A 19,322-nucleotide genomic window follows, 5' to 3' on the forward strand; every position below is an offset into this window, starting at 1 on the left:
AAATAAATGGAAGAGTTACAAATAAAAGTTGAATTGTTAAGAAAACATTATCTGAAAATACATGATAATCCCTATTTATCATAATACAATAACAGTTCAGAAAATATGCAAATTATAAAGGTCTAAAGTGTTTGAAAATCCCAAAAGTCAAAAAAGTTTTGAGATGTGTTAAATTTCTTTATCACTACTCTTTAGTGAAAAATATAACCAGATCTTATGTCTATATACATTTTTTAATGTAAAAACTATTTAGATCTAGTTTCTGAACCTTTCCCATAACATTTTTCCAATGGTAACTGTCTATAAAATGATACTGATACTTAATTAGAAGCAATATTTAAAAGGTTTAAAAATGACTAATCTATTTACCAAGCCTTCTGTCTAAGATAGGTTGCAAATCTGAGGGAATGAAGGCAGATACATAAGATTCATAGGTGCTGAAAGTTTTTCACCAGTGCCAACAAATGGCAGAGCTAGTTCTGCTTTGCTACTAAATATGTATAGGATGTCTCCCATTTCACCTAATCTGAATAACAGAGGGTGACAGAACATGTCATCCCAAATAATGCCACTTTGGGAAAGGATTATTTTGAACTAAAAGCACTTGAAAATAATAGGTACATGAAACATGATCTGAACTCCCCCACCCCTTTTTTTCCCCTAAAATCAGGAGGTAACACGCCCATAGGATAGCTGACTTTCCTATATCAGGAGAAAAGAAATGTTCTTGTCACCAGAGATGAGGAGTCGAAGCCGAGAGAATTTTGTAAAACAGAACTTGTTAAATAACTTTTATCTTCCTTTGGTCTCCCCACATTTTATTTTCCTACAACTGTTTCTCATTGTTCAAGCTAATGTATAAGCACTTAGGACTTGCCACTGGTGGGTGTTCATTTCCTTATGGGGCTCCTGTGTCATGTAATACTTATATTTAATAAATGTGTGTGCTTTTTTCCTATTAATCTGTCTTATGTCAATATAATTCTCAGGCCCAGCTGAAGACCCTAAGGGGGTAGAGGGAAAGTTTTGCCTCTCCTACAATAACTATCAGAAACTTAACACCTTTTATTTTTCAAAAAAGATGTAGAGACAGCTTTTGAGTGGTCTGTACGCAGGTTCTTATGAAAGCCTATACAAGTTTAAAATATAATATCCTTACACTATGATTCAGTCATGAACTTCTCTTCATAGGGAGGCTCAAGCCACAATCATATTTTTTTAATCCTCTAAGTGACCATACCTTAAACCTGCAGAAGAATCTCAAATCTTTAGGAATCCAAGGATTTCCCTCAAGTTTAGCTCAGGTTTATAATTAAACACCAAAGTCTGATCTAGCAAGGTAGTTCCTTAATTTGAAGAACAAGTTGATTAGTTTTTTATTGCTGCTACACCACCACCACAAACTTAGTGGCTTAAAGAATACAAATTTATTATCTTAGAGTGCTGGAGGTCAGAAGTCTGAAATGGGTCTCGCTGGGCTAAAATCAGGGTGTTGGCAGGGCTGCATTCCTTCCGGAGTTTTTTTTTTTTTTTTTTTTAAGATTTTATTTACTTATTTGAGGGAGAGAGAGAGAACATGAGCAGGGGGAGAGGCAGAGGGAGTAGCAGACTCCTCGCTGTGCAGGGAGCCTGATGTGGGGCTCGATCCCAGGACCCCAAGACCATGACCTGAGCCAAAAGCAGGTGCTTAACCGACTGAGCCACCCAGGTGCCCCTCCTTCTGGAGAGTCTATGGGAGAATTCATTTCTTTACCTTTCCCAGCTGCTGGAGACTGACAGCATTCCTGGGTTGTAGCTGCTTACTCTGTACTCAAAGGCAACAAAGACGAGTTGTCTTTCCCACATCACATCACTCTGACCTTCGATGTAGTCAAATCTCTGCCTCCCTCTTTCACTTTAAAGGACCCTTGTGATTACAGTGGGCCCACCCAGATCATCTAGGATAATCTCCCTCAGCTTTAAATTCTTAATGATATCTGCAAAGTCCTCTTCATCATGGAAGGTAACAACATATTCACAGGTTCCTGAGATGAGGTTGTAGACTCTGGGGTGGGGGCTGGGGGGAGCATTATTTTGCCTCCCAGAACACAGACTGGCACTGACTTCTACTGCAATGTCTTAAGTCCATTCCATTTTGGATCCAGTTATAGTCTGCATAATTATATTCTCTATACTAAGTCAGAATGTTTACAATTAACAGAAGGTATTAACATAGAGGACCTCAGCCCCTCTCGTGAGACTTTAAGTGAAGCCCAAATCAGCTATACCACCTGACTTATCATCACTCACTCCATTCCATCTCTGCCACCTGATGGGTAAGTTAGACATTTACTTGGATAGCTCTTGGATGGCATGGCCTTCCACTTCTTCCACCTCTTAATAACAATGATTTCTTTCTCCACTTCATCTGGGCAACTCGCATGGTTCCATTTTACATCTAAAAATATTCTTTGAAATGCTCTCTGAAAAAATCTAAAACAAATATGTGTTGTTGTTTCCATTTTGTTAAAAAGTAAAAATAATCCTTTTTTATGTTTTTAAGTGAATTTCAGATCGAGTAAATCATGGGAGTTAGACAATTCCTCAATGGAAGCAGAAGAGAACATGGGCTACAAAGAGGATGAAAGCACCTCAGTACCTCTGGAGCACAGAGTTTCTGTAAAGATATAAAACCTAAATTTCTGACATTTCTTCTGCCTCACAAGATACAATTACATTACACAGTATATGAAAACCAAATGGTTTTAGAAGAAGCTACAAAATATCACTGTTTCAATTCTCAAAAAAACTGAATTATCCATAGGCTAGTTGCTAAAACCAATTGTTTAGCCCCCTTGCCAAAAACATGGTAGATTCAAATCTATAAGTAATTTCTTGAGTATTCCCAGCTGGATTTGTTCCTGATTGGTTGATAATCTTAGAAGCATTTCCCATCTGAAAGCTTCAGGGTAAAAGGTCATCCGCATGGTATCCATAGAGGTTGAAGATATTTACAAGTATTCCATGGAAAGTACAAATGGAGCACCTTTCTTTGAGGATAATATTGATATCTCATCCTTCCAGGCTTATCAAGGAAGATACTACGAAAAGATACTTCAGTATATTTGATAACAGTCATTTCCATAGAAATATTAATGTGGTCAATTATTTGAGCAATTAATCTTGTTATTTCATAAATAACAAGATTTGCATCTTTGAAAACAAAAATAATTCTGAGTAATATAACTCTTTAGATATTCATCACTAAATTGCATATTTTGCTTGACTAAGTCTGAGCAGCATTAATCTTCTATAATCTCTTTGGTAAAACAAATCTACCTCCCCAAAACCAACTGGAAATAAATGTTTTTTGTTTTCTTATTCATCATACATTGGGTGACTGTTAATTATTGAAAGAAGGTAAGGAATACTCTATAGCTAATTATTTCATATCAAGTAATTGCTATGAAATAAAAAATTTCTAAAAATTACTTGAGATGCATGCCAATTTTATCTTTCATCTGAGTTTGTGTGAAAATTTTTATTTTTAAAGAGACTTTTCAGAAATGCATGATTAAAATAAGGCACATTATATATCCCTCTTGACTTGTCAAATGATCCAAAATCCACTGTGCTGGATGAGAGGTAATTCTAGTTTCTTTATATAACAAAACATACTTTGCAATGTATTTTGGAATTATCATTATGTAACATTTATAATATGATGAGTAGTTCATATTATAAATTATGTAAAAATAAGTTTATATGTTGACTATTATATAATAATTTATAACAATATTTTATATTATAATTATTATAAAATTATAGTAATTTATATTAGAATATAATTATCTTGTTATTATTTAGAATATTTATAATATTAAATAATTATTATAAGACACAAGACAAAGATAATTACAGGATATATATATATATATTTTGGGGTTTTTATTGTTATGTTAATCACCATACATTACATCATTAGTTTTAGATGTAGTGTTCCATGATTCATTATTTGTGCATAACACCCAGTGCTCCATGCAGAATGTGCCCTCTTTAATACCCATCACCAGGCTAACCCATCCTCCCACCCCCCTCCCCTCTAGAACCCTCAGTTTGTTTTTCAGAGTCCATTGTCTCTCATGGTTCGTCTCCCCCTCTGATTTCCCCCCCTTCATTCTTCCCCTCCTGCTATCTTCTTCTTTTTTTTTTTTCTTAACATATATTGCATTATTTGTTTCAGAGGTACAGATCTGAGATTCAAAAGTCTTGCACAATTCACAACACTTACCAGAGCACATACCCTCCCCAGTGTCTATCACCCAGTCACCCCATCCCTCCCACCTCACCCCCCACTCCAGTAACCCTCAGTTTGTTTCCTGAGACTAAGAATTCCTCATATCAGTGAGGTCATATGATACATGTCTTTCTCTTTTTGACTTATTTCGCTCAGCATAATACCCTCCAGTTCCATCCACGTCGTTGCAAATGGCAAGATCTCATTCCTTTTGATGGCTGCATAATATTCCATTGTATATATATACCACATCTTTATCCATTCATCTGTCGATGGACATCTTGGCTCTTTCCACAGTTTGGCTACTGTGGACATTGCTAATTACAGGATATATTATAGGACAATAATAATAACTTTTAAAAAGCCATTCTAGAATTTAAGTGGTCTGTTTACAAATTACATACAACTATATTGATGACAAATGCCTTAAGAGAGAGGAAGTGCTTTGGAGAAAGATGTATGAATTGAGACCCAAATCAATGAGGCTAACAAAATAATTTTAAATTGCATATGCTCTTAGAATTTCCTTTATCTTTTTCAGTCATCTTCCTCAGTAGTAAAGACACTAACCTCCTACATTGCACCTGATTTATTAAATGTATATCAATGTTTCCAATTAAATATAGTCCACATTAAGAGAAATGTTTTTGTTCTACTGGATCTTATTTTAGAATCATTATAGGCTTTCACCAGGTAATTAAGGTAATTATTTTCATATATGCATGGACAGTAGTCACTCATCCCCTTGAAATGCCATTCATTTTCTTTTACTTTGAGTAGTTACATACACACACATATATATACACATTTATATATATTTATATGCATATATAAATATGTATTACACATAATTGCACATCTATATATAAATATATACACATTTATATTTATATAATATATACACATTTATATAAATTTATATATTAATATAATTTATAATATATACACATTTATATAAATGTAAAACATTCTAAATGTGTATATATTATATAAATACATCTATATTATAATATATTATACATTATAATATATCATAAATAATATAACATTTATTTATATAATATAAAATTATATAAATTTATATATTATATAATATAAATGTATATATTTATATAAATGTGTACATGTCTGTGTATTATATATAAATGTGTATATAATAATATATAATAAATATATATATATAAGTATGCAGCATATTTGCATATTGAAAAATGGTTGCTTCTCAATAGGTTGCTTCTGAATACCTTTTCTCACAAATAAAAGATTCTCCACAATATCAGGAAATACAAAATGTTCAGTCACTTAAGGCACCACACATACTACAGCTATTTTTTTTTTAAGCTAAGAACTCACATATTGTCATTTACATTTCGCATCCATGCCTGTCTTCTGACTTCCTCTCTGGCCGCCTTTAACTCACTGGTTGGATCTGCTACCCACAGTGTTGGCTCGAAGGGCTTGTAGCGCTGTTCTAACACTTCAGTGATATCACGGAATGGTCCCTGACAAGAAAGAACGAGGGGATATTTTATCATGGAAGACTTTTTGTCATATTATTGATGATTAAGGATGCTGAATATCTACAAAGTATACCAAGTTTACCAAATTATTTTTAAAGAACAAGCTGTTCTCTTAATTAGAAAATACACAGAATGCCACATCTTCAAAAAATGCTCACACAAGTTGAAGTGATTATATTAAAATATTTTAAATCAGCCAAAATTTTCCCTACTTACATCAAAAGATTTTTTACGCTAAAACTGTTAAATTTGTAGTTATGTTACTTTGTTTTCTAGTTTTAAAAAAAACATATTTCTTCTGATATAACTTAAAAAGAATTCTCTCCCTTTTTAAGTAAAGATATTAGAAAAGGTTCTGAGCATTGCTTTCAAAAGTCTTCCTATCAATAGAAATAGGATGGCAAGCTTTTTTTCATTAAAATAAAGCTTTTAAGTGAATGCCACATCCTATATTTAACTGGTAACCCTCCCAAAACAGAGAGCCATAATTGTAATTAATTTAAGTGTTCTTTAGTAAAAATTCTAAGTTCTATTGCATAATAACTCTGACACAAAAGCAACCATCTAATGACACAAATACATAGCCGAGGAAAGCCCATAAGCTGCAACAGGAAAAAGTGTTTTATAAGATATCCTACCTTTAAATTAGTAGTTACTTATACTAATTACTAGAATCCACTGGTTGTCTAATTAGTATCATATTAAACAATACAAATCAGAGGTGGCTCCGGATTTTACTATGTCATTAATTACATACTGCTTTTTTTCCCACCACTATTGTTGTATAAGACAGAAGTGATATAAAATGGACAAAGATTCCTAATCATATTCCTTATCCTTAAAGATCTCTTCTTTAAATAGGTTATCACTAACAAGACACAGCTGGGAGTTACTGCAAGCACTGACTGAAGACTGTGGGGCTAATAAAAAGAAATGATTCACGCCTCATTTATGTTCACTTATGTTTTACATTAATAGAAACCAATAATAGGAACCAGTTACCATAAAAGTCATGGACCGTAAATAACACAAATGGCAAATAAGTATCATCTAGTACTTTTCACAGCTGGACAGGAGGATTGCTATATTTGAAAGTAGTTAATGGATTTTTATTGGAACTTTACTTTTTAAAGATACAGTAACATGATTCCAAGTTCACTATTAAGAAATCAAATGGGGATTTATTATTTTTTTTCAGATTCTTAATGTTTTACTTCGAGAAATTTTATGGTTTAAAAATTAATGCATGGTTGTATTATCAGGGGAAAATTACTTCTTTAGACCTTTTTCCTTATATGTAAAATGGAATAATAATTATCTCACAAAAGTGCTCTTAAGATATATAAGACAGTGTAAGTAACACTCTTAGCATTGTACTGAGAACATACTAAACATTCACAAATGATACCCCTGGCTTTATTTTCATTATTAGTTTCAAGAGAAGTTTGGAGAAGGTTTTGAACAACAGCAGAATCAAATATATAAGGAAATGCACAAAGCTAGGACTTTGAAGAAACCAGCATTCACAAGGAGGAATGGTCTTCTAAGTGGCCAAACTCTACCTTCTAAACTTTGTTGGTGTATCAACATAAAACATACCCATTTGTAAGACTTAACCCACTACTTGTTCTGGAACTTACTATTTCCAAAGAGACTAGGAAATGAAAAAGGAGGAACCCAACTCAAGCAGCAAAATTTAGAATAAGAACAAACCCAGTCTTCCTAATGGGTTCAATATTTTTGTGACCCTAATCCTCCCGTAATCACATTCATCTCTCTATATCTATCAGTGCCTGGTCCATACATTTATATCTTAGACAAGTGTCCAAGACATTTCGGCAAGTGTCTTGCCTTTGAGCTCAACAGAACTTCTCCCTGGTTAGCAAACGACATATACTGTCAAACTTCTCCTATGCCAAAGCTTCTGTTAATTTGTATTTCTGTGGACAGACTGCCTTTCAGATCTCAAGTGATCACTAATACTGATCATATGTGGAGTGACATGGGGCCTCAGATTTTGGGCATAGCTTCAAACTTCGGAACTGCTCATTGTACTCATTTCCAAATATTAATCCCTATAATGCCTAGGCTCAACCTGAATCTATAAGTCTCCTTTGACTCTTAGCTATAGTTTTCCAAAGTCTGACTTTATTTGCATCCAAACAAATCCTAATTATGAGGGTCAAATATATTTACGTTCTTCTATATTTTTAACAACCCATGTTACTTTATAGTCATCTTGTATTTTTTAAAATTTTCTCAAAGCTGAAATAATAATGAAGTTATGTTTTAAACTCCCAGGATTGTCTCATACACTTGAGAAATTTACCTCCCAAGTACAGACAGACCATCAGAGTATAAATATTACCATCTGTAATATAGCATATATAATCTTAGATATCCCTAATGATGTATATACCTTTCATATTATTAGGTAACATATAGTAAATGCGGTTCAGTCCAATAAAACCACAACATTAAAAATCCATTCTGTGAAAACAAGAATGGAAAGAAGGAAAAAAAGAAGAAAAGGAAGTGAGAAAAGAGGAAGCCAAAGGAAGCTGAGAGAGAAGAAGATGGGATGAAACAATGGGTTGAAGAAGAATGGGAGGAGGACCAGGGATAGGAATGAAGGAGACAGGGAAAGAAGAAAAGAGAAAAAGAACAAGGGAAGAGAGAAAAAGGAAGAAAGGGAGAAGAAAAGGAAAAGAAAATTAACAAGGATCATTATTTTGTGGTATGCTAGATAAAGGTAATTTATGAGTGTATATGTGTATGTACACACATGTATGTATATCTATCTGCAAATATCTGCCTATGTACACACACATATACATATATAAAATCTTCCATATACACGTATATTCCATATATATATATATACACATGTATATCATTATATGAATGTATGTAATATTTTCTATGTGTCTTCATATATATATATATATATATATATATATATATACTATTGTGGTATAATAAGAAATACATATCTGATGGTTTTTGTCCCTGATTCCTGGCATAGAGCTCCTAAAATGCTTGGAATTTCCTGAGTGATGGGGTGACTTTGTTATCGATAAACAAGGTTACACCTGAGATTATGCTAATGAGGTGATTCAGGTTGGGTCCCTAGTAGCCTCTTGATCAAACTGGTCACCAGAAAGACCAAATGATTAGAAGGTTGAAATTTCCAGCCCCTGCTTCTGATCTCCAGGGAAAGGTAATGGAGTTCCAGACTGAGCTTTATAAAAACTCTTACACAAGGAGATTCGATGAGCTTCTCAACTGGCACACACATCTATGTGCTGGGAGAGAGGTGCATCCCAGCTCCATGAGAACAGAAGCCTGTGCACTCTGGACCCTTTCAGACCTCACTCTATGTTCCACTTCACCTGGCTGTTTATTTGTATCCTTTATAATAAAGCAGCAAATATAAATAAATTGTCTTCCTGAGTTCTGTGAACTGTTCTAGCAAATTATCAAGCCTTAGGATGGGGTCATGGGACCCCTCAATTTATAGCCAGCTCAGTAAGAAGTACAGGAGACCCAGAAATTGCTACCAGTATGTGAAGTGAAGAACAATTTTGTGGGCCTTGAGCTGCGGAGTCTGCACCAACTCCTGGTAGTTAGTGTTAGAACTGGCTTGAATCGTTGGACACCAAATAGTATTCAGAGAATCAGAGACTTAGCTGTTGGTGTTGGAAACACCTCGATCACATATATATATTTTCCCACATATATTTATATACTTACTGTATTTATTTACTATATTTATTATATAAATATATAGGTATACATCTTCCATACAAATACATATAACCATTTTTACATGTATATTATATATGTATAAAAATTGTCCACATATATTATTCACATATACCTTGTATATAGCTATATGTATGTCTTCCATATGTATTCCATAAATACTAAATACATATATGTATAAATAGAATGCTATGGGGGGGGAAGCCATGTAAGGTACTAAAAGGGTTATATTGAGAAAAGTACATTAATAAAGACGAAGAGTGAATACAAACTAGTTTAAAATAAGCCATATTATAAAAGCATAAAAAAGCAAAGCAAAGCAGTAAAGTTAATGTGAAATATAAGTATTATAAAACTCATATAAAATGGTATTAAATGTGTATGGTTAACGTTGTGAATATTATACAGTGTGGCAGTTTGGTCTGGATGACTTCTAGAGTGTTTCCAATTCAGATACATTTACATACCTATATTTTATCAATACCATATCATTTTTACATTTCCTAAGAAGTTGCATTCAGAATTACTCTATGAATTCCATGTATTACCAATAACTATCTCATTGAATAGCATAAAATATGGATTATTAAGTATTCAAATATACAACGTTATATCTGACACCTTAGCAATCACTGAACACTTAATACACAAGCAATGGAGTTACTAGAATTATCTTCTTTATAGAATAATAAATTGAATTGCTCATTCTGATGGTATCATGTAAAAATCATTACTTGGATCAACTGAAATAGTAATATGCATAATTCAAATGGTAAAAATTCAGTTACTTAGAATATAAAATTTATTTTATATTTGTTTTAAAAACTATTTTAAATGCCTTTATTAGAATATTGGTATAACCTATATTTTGAAAAGATTAATGAAACCATACTCTGAAGATATGTTCCAAATTAAACTGAAAATTTTCCAAATTATCTCTTTTGTCCCCTTGCTCAACTCTCCCCTCCCTGCCACTTTATTTCAGAAAGAGGGAGCACTCTCAGCTTCTATGTTTTCTTGTATAGATTTTTTTTTACAGCTCTTTCTATAATATAGTATAAGCCATCAGTTAATAGTATTTTTTAAAAATAGTATTAATTATCAATTAGTAATTTTAAGAGAGCAAAAAAAAAGCACAAATAAAGGGAAGAGAAGACCCAATTACAGAAAGTGAATACATAACATCACAAATAATTACAGCAAAGTGGGAAAGTGCTTTATGGCACAGATGAGGTTGTCCTCTAGCAAGCTGATGAAATGGTTGGGGGTGTGAAAAGCAGTCTCTAAGATGACCTCCAACAATCCTACTTTCTGGGATTCAAACTCTTGTGTGGACTGGACTTACTCACTTGTAAAAAATGAAAAATGGCAGAATGGCAGGTCACTTGTGGCATGAGGTCATAAAAAGGCTGTGGCTTTGCTTTGAGGAGTCTCTCACTCTCTCTCAGATCACTCTCCTGCGGGAAGCCAGCTGCCAGTGAGGCAGCTCTACAGACGGCCACAGCGAGGGACTGAGATACGAAAACAAGCAACCAGATGAGTGACCCTAGAAGGGGATCTCCTCATCCTCCTGCTCTTCCCTACAGCTGAGTTTCCACATGAAATCACAGCATTGTCTGGCACCTTGCCCACAACTTCATGGCAGATCTTGAGTCAGAGGCACTCACTTAAGCTGGACCTGCAACACTGACCCACAGAAACTGTGAGAGAAGAAACGTGGGTTGGTTTAAGCCATCAGGTTTTCAAGTTATTTATTACATAGCAAAAGATATACAGAGGAAGGCCTGTGTAGGGAACTACTAGGTGGGAGTTCTGGGAATCTGGCCATGTGAACCCAAATCAACCCAATTCTAGGTTGATGCCCCTTGGTGGCAGTTGTCTACTCCAGATTAAATATCGATGGGGATGATCAATGGGGCCTTTGGGACAGTGATGATCTTCACCCAACACATTCCACTCCACCCCATAGCCTTAGGAAATCATTTGCCAGTCCAGGTCTATAGCAACCCACAGGGAAGACTTTTTTGTCTCTGCCCGAGTCTTGCATTGTTTTGGGTCCTCTGTAATTCTCTCAACTTATACTTTTAAATTATGTTTACAACTGTATATAGATATGAATCATCAGATGAGAAGTTAAATAAAGTTGATAACACATCATATTTTTCTAGCAATATGTTATAACAAGTACCATTATAACAATGTTTTTAAAGAAAAAGGCTAGATCCTAGCCAAAAATCTTAAGCGTTAACTTCATATTTGAAATAATAAAATTCAGTACCATAGAATTATTTGATTACTTCCCTCATACATATTTTAAACATACTTTATGTTTATTATTTAAAATTGGATTCCATAAAAAATAATTTTCCTTTCTTGTCACAAAGACAAAACAACAGTAACTTTTTTTAAAAAACAGCAAGAATACAATCATTGACAGAATTCTTATACAGGACTAATGAGTACCTGACATTGTTTCCTACCAATGGGTGGCAGAATTTCAGATCGAGGAAAGGAACGGGCACTCGTACAAGCTAGCCAATTGCTAAGGCTGATGCAGCGCTTCTGCTTAATCTTAGACCTTTGGTATGTTAAGGGCTTTGCCTTTTGTAACCGCAATTCCCAGGGATCAGGATCTTTTCTGAATGGTGAATTGTATATACCTGGAATCTAAAGAAAAAGAACATAATTTTTAACTTTAACTTTTCACATGAAATAAAAGGAAGACGAAGTTGTATCATAAAAATTTTCATATGTTTAAGGACTATTTTTAAGTAGAACTCTAGTTCTTAACTAGAGGCTGGCTTTAAATTCATCTAAGGAGATTACAAAATACTCACTTTGTCTATACTCCAGACCAACAATTTCAGAATCATTCATAGTTAAAGACCAAAAATGTTAAAAATCACTGAGCTATAGCTTCTACCTGGCATATATGGCATATTTTATATAACCCCATATTTTAGAAAAAATTACAGAAGGACCTTAAGTCATTCTTTCTGTTAACTATGCATATGTGTATTTAATCACATCCATAAGTCATACATTCACTCACACAAACTCAAATACGCAATGCTTGAACCAGTTTCAGGCACAAAATATGCACTCAATAAATACTTGATTGCTTTAACGATTATGCATTATTAAACCCATATATTTTTCCAAAAATGTGCTTTTCTCTTATGCCACCATTATATGCAGAAATTTTTCTGGTCACTATATTTATTGATGGAATCAGCAGTTCTAAAGTATTATGATTACCCAAGATCCTTGTCTTTGAAAAACTATCTTAGAAAATTTCATATTTTCTTGTGGCATGATCTCAGGGTCTTGGGATTGAGTCCCACATCGGGCTCCCTGCTCAGCAGGGAGTCTGATTCTCTCTCTCCCCCCCCACCCCTTCCCCCTTGCTCATGTTCTCTCTCGCTCTCGCTCTCTCTCAAATAAATAAATAAATAAATAAATAAATAAATAAAATCTTTAAAAAAGAGAGAAAGAAAATTTTATATATTCAGCCTAATATTTCAATTAAGTGTTAACCTTTTTCTAATACCAACTGAGGCTAGATTCGGTGTCCTATCCCTAATGCTACATTAAGAGCCTGGGGCCAACTCTGTCAGAGCTCCTACCTACCTACCACATTGTTTCATAATTACCTTTGTGTGTATCAATCTTCCCTAAACAAGCAGCTGGAGCACAGGGCCTCTGATTTAGGGACTTTTTTAGCCCCATGGCCTCCTGGAGTCCCGGGCACATAGTAGACACTCAGAAACAATGCACTCTGCAGAAGGACCTGTGAAGCCTCTATGTACTCTTGTTTTCCAAAGCCGCATCAAGATCTCAGGAAAATGTTTGAGGCTTATTTCAAAATCTTAACAACTTCTTTCAAAGAATTATAGATTATACCCTTTTTATCTTTCTTAATACATCAGTTTTGCTGTGCTTTCAAACACATTGTGATCTAGCACTAAATTATCAAAGATCCACTTGAGTTACCTTCAACTCAACTGTTCCTGTGTTATAACTGAATTTTATTAGAGAAAACAAAGCCAATGTAAATATACTTACATACCTTAAAAAAATATTTTTGAACTGGGTTTTCTTTGGGATTTTTTTCCCTATATAATTTATATAAGAAAAAGAAGTGTTGAAAATTGTATAAACCATATTTAATGTCATGCTGACCATTCTCTCACTATAATACTAAATACCAAACAACGTAGATTCATAAATAGCTTAAATGATGTTAATAAAAAACAGTATGGACACTTATTTAAAATAGTTTTTAGTGTAATTTTGAAGTGGGTGAGAATTTTTAAGATGATTTTTAGGGTGAATTTCTATGATGAGAATCTACCAACTGTAATGAGAAGAAAACCAACAAATATTACATTAAAAAGACTATCCTGACATAAATATAACTAAATCTCCATAGTCCATGAAAAAGATAGGAGTATGCCATTCTATTTAGTGATGATCTAGCTGACTTAAGTCTGTTAATCATTTCCACAACCTTGCAGATTAAAATAGTAAAATACATACAATTTAACTAGATTATAATTTATCAGTTAAATATATCTATCTACTTGAATAACTGTTACCAGCCATTAACTTTACCCCATTAGAAATCTTCTTTGGTCTCCTTCCACATTTGCATGCACATGTATACATAGGCTAGATGGGAAATGCAAATAGATCAGTAGACATGATAGCTTTCTTAAATTATATTTTGCAACCTATATGGAGACCTTCTCATGTGTATTCTCTTTGCAATTTAAATCAAATATAGGTAGAAAATATATTTTAATTGAATTTAAAATGTATCATTTAAAATCTTCAAGGTGTCAGTTATTTTAGAAATTAATTTAATACATTTGCTAACTTACGTCAATGAAAACAGTTCAGCCCTCTCTCAATCCCTACCGCAAGCAAATACCCTATTTATTTATATTGATACAGTATGCATTTAGCTAGTACTTCTTTAAGTAAACAAAACAACCTTAACTTACTATTGTCTCATGCTGCATTTTATAATTTGTAAGCCACTTGTGAATAATGGTTTGTTGTTGATTTTTAAAAATATTACTATGAGTCACAAAAGACAAAGTTAATCCTAAGGGACCATGACATATTTTTCAGTTTTCACATTTTTCACAACTTAGAAGGGCTACTGCCAAGCTAGCTTTTGGGACTTCATTTTCAGCAATAATTTTCTAGAGTGACCAACACTATGGGGAAATCTGTGCTAACTGTTTAAAAAAAAAAAAAGCCTACAACTGAGTTATTTGCAGTACTGTCATGCTAACATTCAACTCAATAAGACCCAGGAAATCTCGGGAGAGGACTCTGCTAATAGCTTCTTACTGACCTCCTTGCATCAGGCTGGGCTGCTGACTGGTGGCCCAGTGGTGAATACGGCAAATGAGGTGTGAAAGCACTGATTTTTTTTAAAGGCTATGATTCTGACTCGTCAAAAGGGAAAAGAAAAAAAAAAGGCAATGAGTTATATAATAGATATATATTTTTCTTGAATTCCCCCCTTCAGACTCTCCATCATGGGAACTTAAGCATGACCTGGAATATTAATTATGTCAGGTTGAGCAACGAGCAAATGTACCATTTGTTACCCAGTCACCCTTAGCATTACATTAATATTTTGAACCATTCCATATTTCTAACAATCTATCAGTTGCTCTTTTCTTCTCAGTTTTTATTCTTTGGACTTAGAAGTATTGTATGGGAAAGTACTTTAAAAATGCAATTGATTTAAAAACAAATCGATGATGGATTTGGAACATCTACTGTTTTATTTCATGGAGAATGTTTTTACGATCATTTTCCACTCATCCACAGATCTTCATTTTGTAATTGCCTGGGGGAAGCTATCTTCGAATTCTCCCCTCTTCTTTTTGTTATTGAGGTTTACTTCTAAAACAAGGTGCTGTAAAATAAAAAGAATCTGAAACATGATTTTGTACACCTATAATTCCCAAAGCACAATGATTAGTCTTTCCATTTCATATTTTACCATATGAGAAATAATAATCTCTCGTAATTTCAAAGTAACTGCTCACTCAGGGATGAGGAACTACTAAGTATACAGGATAGGTGGGAAAATTCAAGTTTTACTTTTGCAAATGACAATTACACAGCAAATGGGAGTTGACTGCCACATAAAGGAACAAAATCAGAAAGTATTTTCTTGCATCAGGATTCAGAATTTGTGACTACTGGGAGAGATACACAGTTCTAAAGAAGAGGGGATGCTGAGTAAAAGATCTAAGCTTTAATCAAAATTATTTTAAAAATTAGACACTAAGCCAGCACAGAAGGGCAGAAGATCTCTACTAACGAGGAAAATCAAAGTGGGCCAGAGAACTGTGAATGAAGTATTTGTGAGGGTAGGGACTGCTGAATCAACACTGACCAACACACTTCATCATAATTACCAGGACATACTAGTGCCAGGGGATTTATAAAAATCCCACTCAGCAAATAATTGCCCTGCTGTTAGGAGATAGAGTGTTAACACACTGTCACAGTCCAGTGTTTAGTAAGATATTCTACATTCAATTACTCTTGCTGAGAACTAAAAGGAACCATGGTCATTTCACACCACCTCAGTTATGCTTCCACATGCATTTCAGACAACAGCCATGTTAACCCTCACATACGGTACCCCAGAAGGAAGAAGGATTTCATGGAAACATTTGGGATTCACAAGGAACATATCTGGTATAAAACTTGTCTCTATATAGCAAGATTTAGAAAGAAAAAACTATTACTAACTACACATGCTTTTCTGTGACTTCAGTGAAGAAGTCGAATTTTTAAATGTTTTGAGTCAAAGTACAGAGTGGGGTCATGTTAAATGGAGATCCCTGAAGTAGCTGGCTTCATTAGTTTAACAAATGATTTTTATGAATCATTTTGATATCCTAAACATTATCATCATATATTAAAATATTTTCATTAAATATTGATTAAAACAATGAAATTTAAATAAAATACCATCCTCTATATACTAATTCAATTCAATAAATATTTAGCATCTACTAACTTAGAAACACTTTACTAGATCTAAGGTGGGTACAGATGAATGAAAAGTGATCACTCCCACCAAGCCATTCTCAGTGGTGGGAGAGGGGAGGGCTAGGAGAGCAATTTTGTGACTGACAATAACATAACCAGCCTGTAGTAAGTATCCACTAACTACTGTTGTAAAAGAGGTTTACACGAGAGGTTAGAGTAAAAGTATATACACCTTTTAGAACTGTGGAAAAAATATCTGACTTTCTTCTAAAGGTGGGTAGAATTTTGGTAATAAAAAGGGAAGAAAGACATTACAGGCTAAGGGAAGGGTAAAAATAAAGACAAACATATTTGTGGGAAAACACAGAACAGCTGTTCAGTGACTATCACATTGGCCAGTTTAAGCATGAGGCTATAGTCAGAGATGAGCTTATAAAGATAAATAGGGGCCAAACTCTAGAAGGCTGCAAATTACACTTAATTCTGCATAAAATGGAAATCTGTTGATTTTCACATTCTCCCTTAGAAGGTAAACTCAGGAAGAAGTCTGAAGCAGGCCTACAGAAACAGACTCCATGAAAACACGGGTGAAAACCACAATTTAAAGAGACGGAACAAGCATCAGAACCAGACTCAGATATAGCAGGCATATTGAAATTATCAGAACAGAAATTTAAAACAACTATTAACATGTTAAGGGATCTAGTGGATAAAGTAGACAGCAGGCAAGAACAAGTAGGCAATGAAAACAGAGACATGGAAATTCTAAGAATCAAAAAGAAACGCCAAGGATCAATGAGCAATAATCGCACCTCGGATAAACCTCATTGGCTACGATACTGCCACTGCGCAAAGCTAAGAAACGCCAAGGATCAAAAACATGGTAACATAAATGAAGACTGCTTTTGATGGATTTATTTGTAGACAGAACATGTCTGATTAAAGAATCTCTGAATCTGAGGATATGTCAACAGAAAATTCCAAAATGGAAAGGCAAAGAAAAAAGTCTGATAACAATGTAACAGAATAGGTGTGCCTGGGTGGCGCAGTCGGTTAAGCACCCAACTCTTGGTTTCAGCTTGCGTTGTGATCTCAGGGTTGTAAGACTGAGCCCCAAGTTGGGCTCTGTGCTCAGCACGGAGTCTGCTTGAGATTCTCTCTTCCTCTCCCTCTGCCCCTACCCCTTGTGCTCTCTCTCTCGAATAAAAATAGATAAATGTTTAAATATATATATGTAACAGAATATCCAAGAAAGGTAGGACAACTACAAAAGGTATAACATGCACATAATGGGAACCCAGAAGAAGGAAGAGAGAAAGGAACAGAAGACATATTTGAAGTAATAATGACTGAAGATTTCCCCCAAATTAACATCAGGCACCAAACCACAGATCTAAGAAGCTCAGAGAACACCAAGTAAAATAAATGACAAACACACAAACATATACAGAGGCATAGCATATTCAAACTTCTAAGAATCAAAGATAAGAAGATCTTACAAGAAGCAGAAGTGATAAGCACCTTACCCACAGAGAGGCAAAGACAAGAATTACATCCAACTTTTCCTCAGAAATAATGCAAGCAAGACAAGACGCCTAGAGTGAACCCTAACATGAACTATGGACTTTGGGTAATAATGATGTGTGGGGATAGAGAATATATAGCAACTTCCTGACCAAATTTGTTGTGTACTCAAAACTGCTCAAAGTTTTAAAAGCCTACAAAAACAGTTAAACATCTGCTTAGTATGTAACACAACAATTCCATTCCTGGGAATCTATACAAGAGAGGTGAAAAAACATGGAACACTGCCTATCTCAATACCTTGCTCAGAGTAGACAATCAATCCATGCTTATCTGAATAAGTGATATAGACCAAAAGTCTATAAAGGAGGTGAAGACTGCTTATTGAAAGGTAAGAAGAAAGAACAGTGGAAATAGAAGAATGACGTGGACTGGGAGCATTCTATAGAAACAGAACCAGAAGGCTCTGATAAGAACATTTATTAAAAAGAACATAAGAGAATGTGGACTTAAACAGAAAAACCTGGGCTTAGAACCCAGGCAGAGGAGGTAGAAAGAGGAGCAGTTATTAGAACTGAGCTCCCAAAAATCCAGGTTGAAAGGTCTAGTGTATAGTTGTAATAGTAGGTCTGGAATTGGGAAAGAGGTCATAGTTAGTGATTGGAGTGTTTTCTGAATAAAAATATCTGAAGGTCTGAAAACGGATGGGGTCATTGAGGGAGAGCATGGAGGGAATTCAGGGAACAGTCTTAGGAGTGTGTACATATAAGAAATAAGTGGAAGAGATGCCCATGAAGGACACTCAAAAGAGCAAACAGTGAGGGAGGAGAAGCTGTACACAAGGGAGAAGACCGTTTCATGAAGGAGGTCAGCAGTGTCAGAAGCTCAGGAGAGGTAGAACAGCATGAGGACAAAGAATGCACAAACTGGCAGGTAATTAGAAGGTGACAGGTGACCTCCACAGAAGCAAATTATGTTCTTGTGGCACAAATCACATCGTAATTCATTGAATGTGAGGAAAGAAAAAAGAAGTAGAGACTGATTTGAGTCTTCTAAAATATAGCAATATTATGATGACTCAGAAAATCTTGGGACTAAAAGAACATCCCCCCCACCCCACCCCCCGTCAGGATTCCCTTTAACTATATTGCATTTTGAAAGAATTTCTAAGAGAAGAGTCTATGTAAAAGACTTTCTGGGAAATCTTC

The 19,322-nt window shown here is 34.5% G+C and overlaps 1 protein-coding gene and 1 pseudogene across 1 annotated transcript in view; both read right to left on the bottom strand.

Annotated features, from left to right (window-relative positions):
- SPATA17 (spermatogenesis associated 17) overlaps positions 1–19,322 on the bottom strand; it is a 166,398-nt gene that overhangs the window by 64,134 nt on the left and 82,942 nt on the right. The window contains exons 7-8 of the mRNA XM_035010125.1: positions 12,025–12,228; positions 5,630–5,778 (exon numbers count right to left, since the gene is read on the bottom strand). Of these exons, the coding sequence (XP_034866016.1) occupies positions 5,630–5,778; positions 12,025–12,228 (353 nt within the window). The remainder of the gene's footprint in view (positions 1–5,629; positions 5,779–12,024; positions 12,229–19,322) is intronic.
- LOC118014644 lies at positions 17,332–17,447 on the bottom strand (annotated as a pseudogene).

This window comes from Mirounga leonina, unplaced genomic scaffold (assembly GCF_011800145.1).
Source record: "Mirounga leonina isolate KUSES-001 unplaced genomic scaffold, KU_Mleo_1.0 Mir_154, whole genome shotgun sequence".
Lineage (NCBI taxonomy): Eukaryota > Metazoa > Chordata > Mammalia > Carnivora > Phocidae > Mirounga > Mirounga leonina.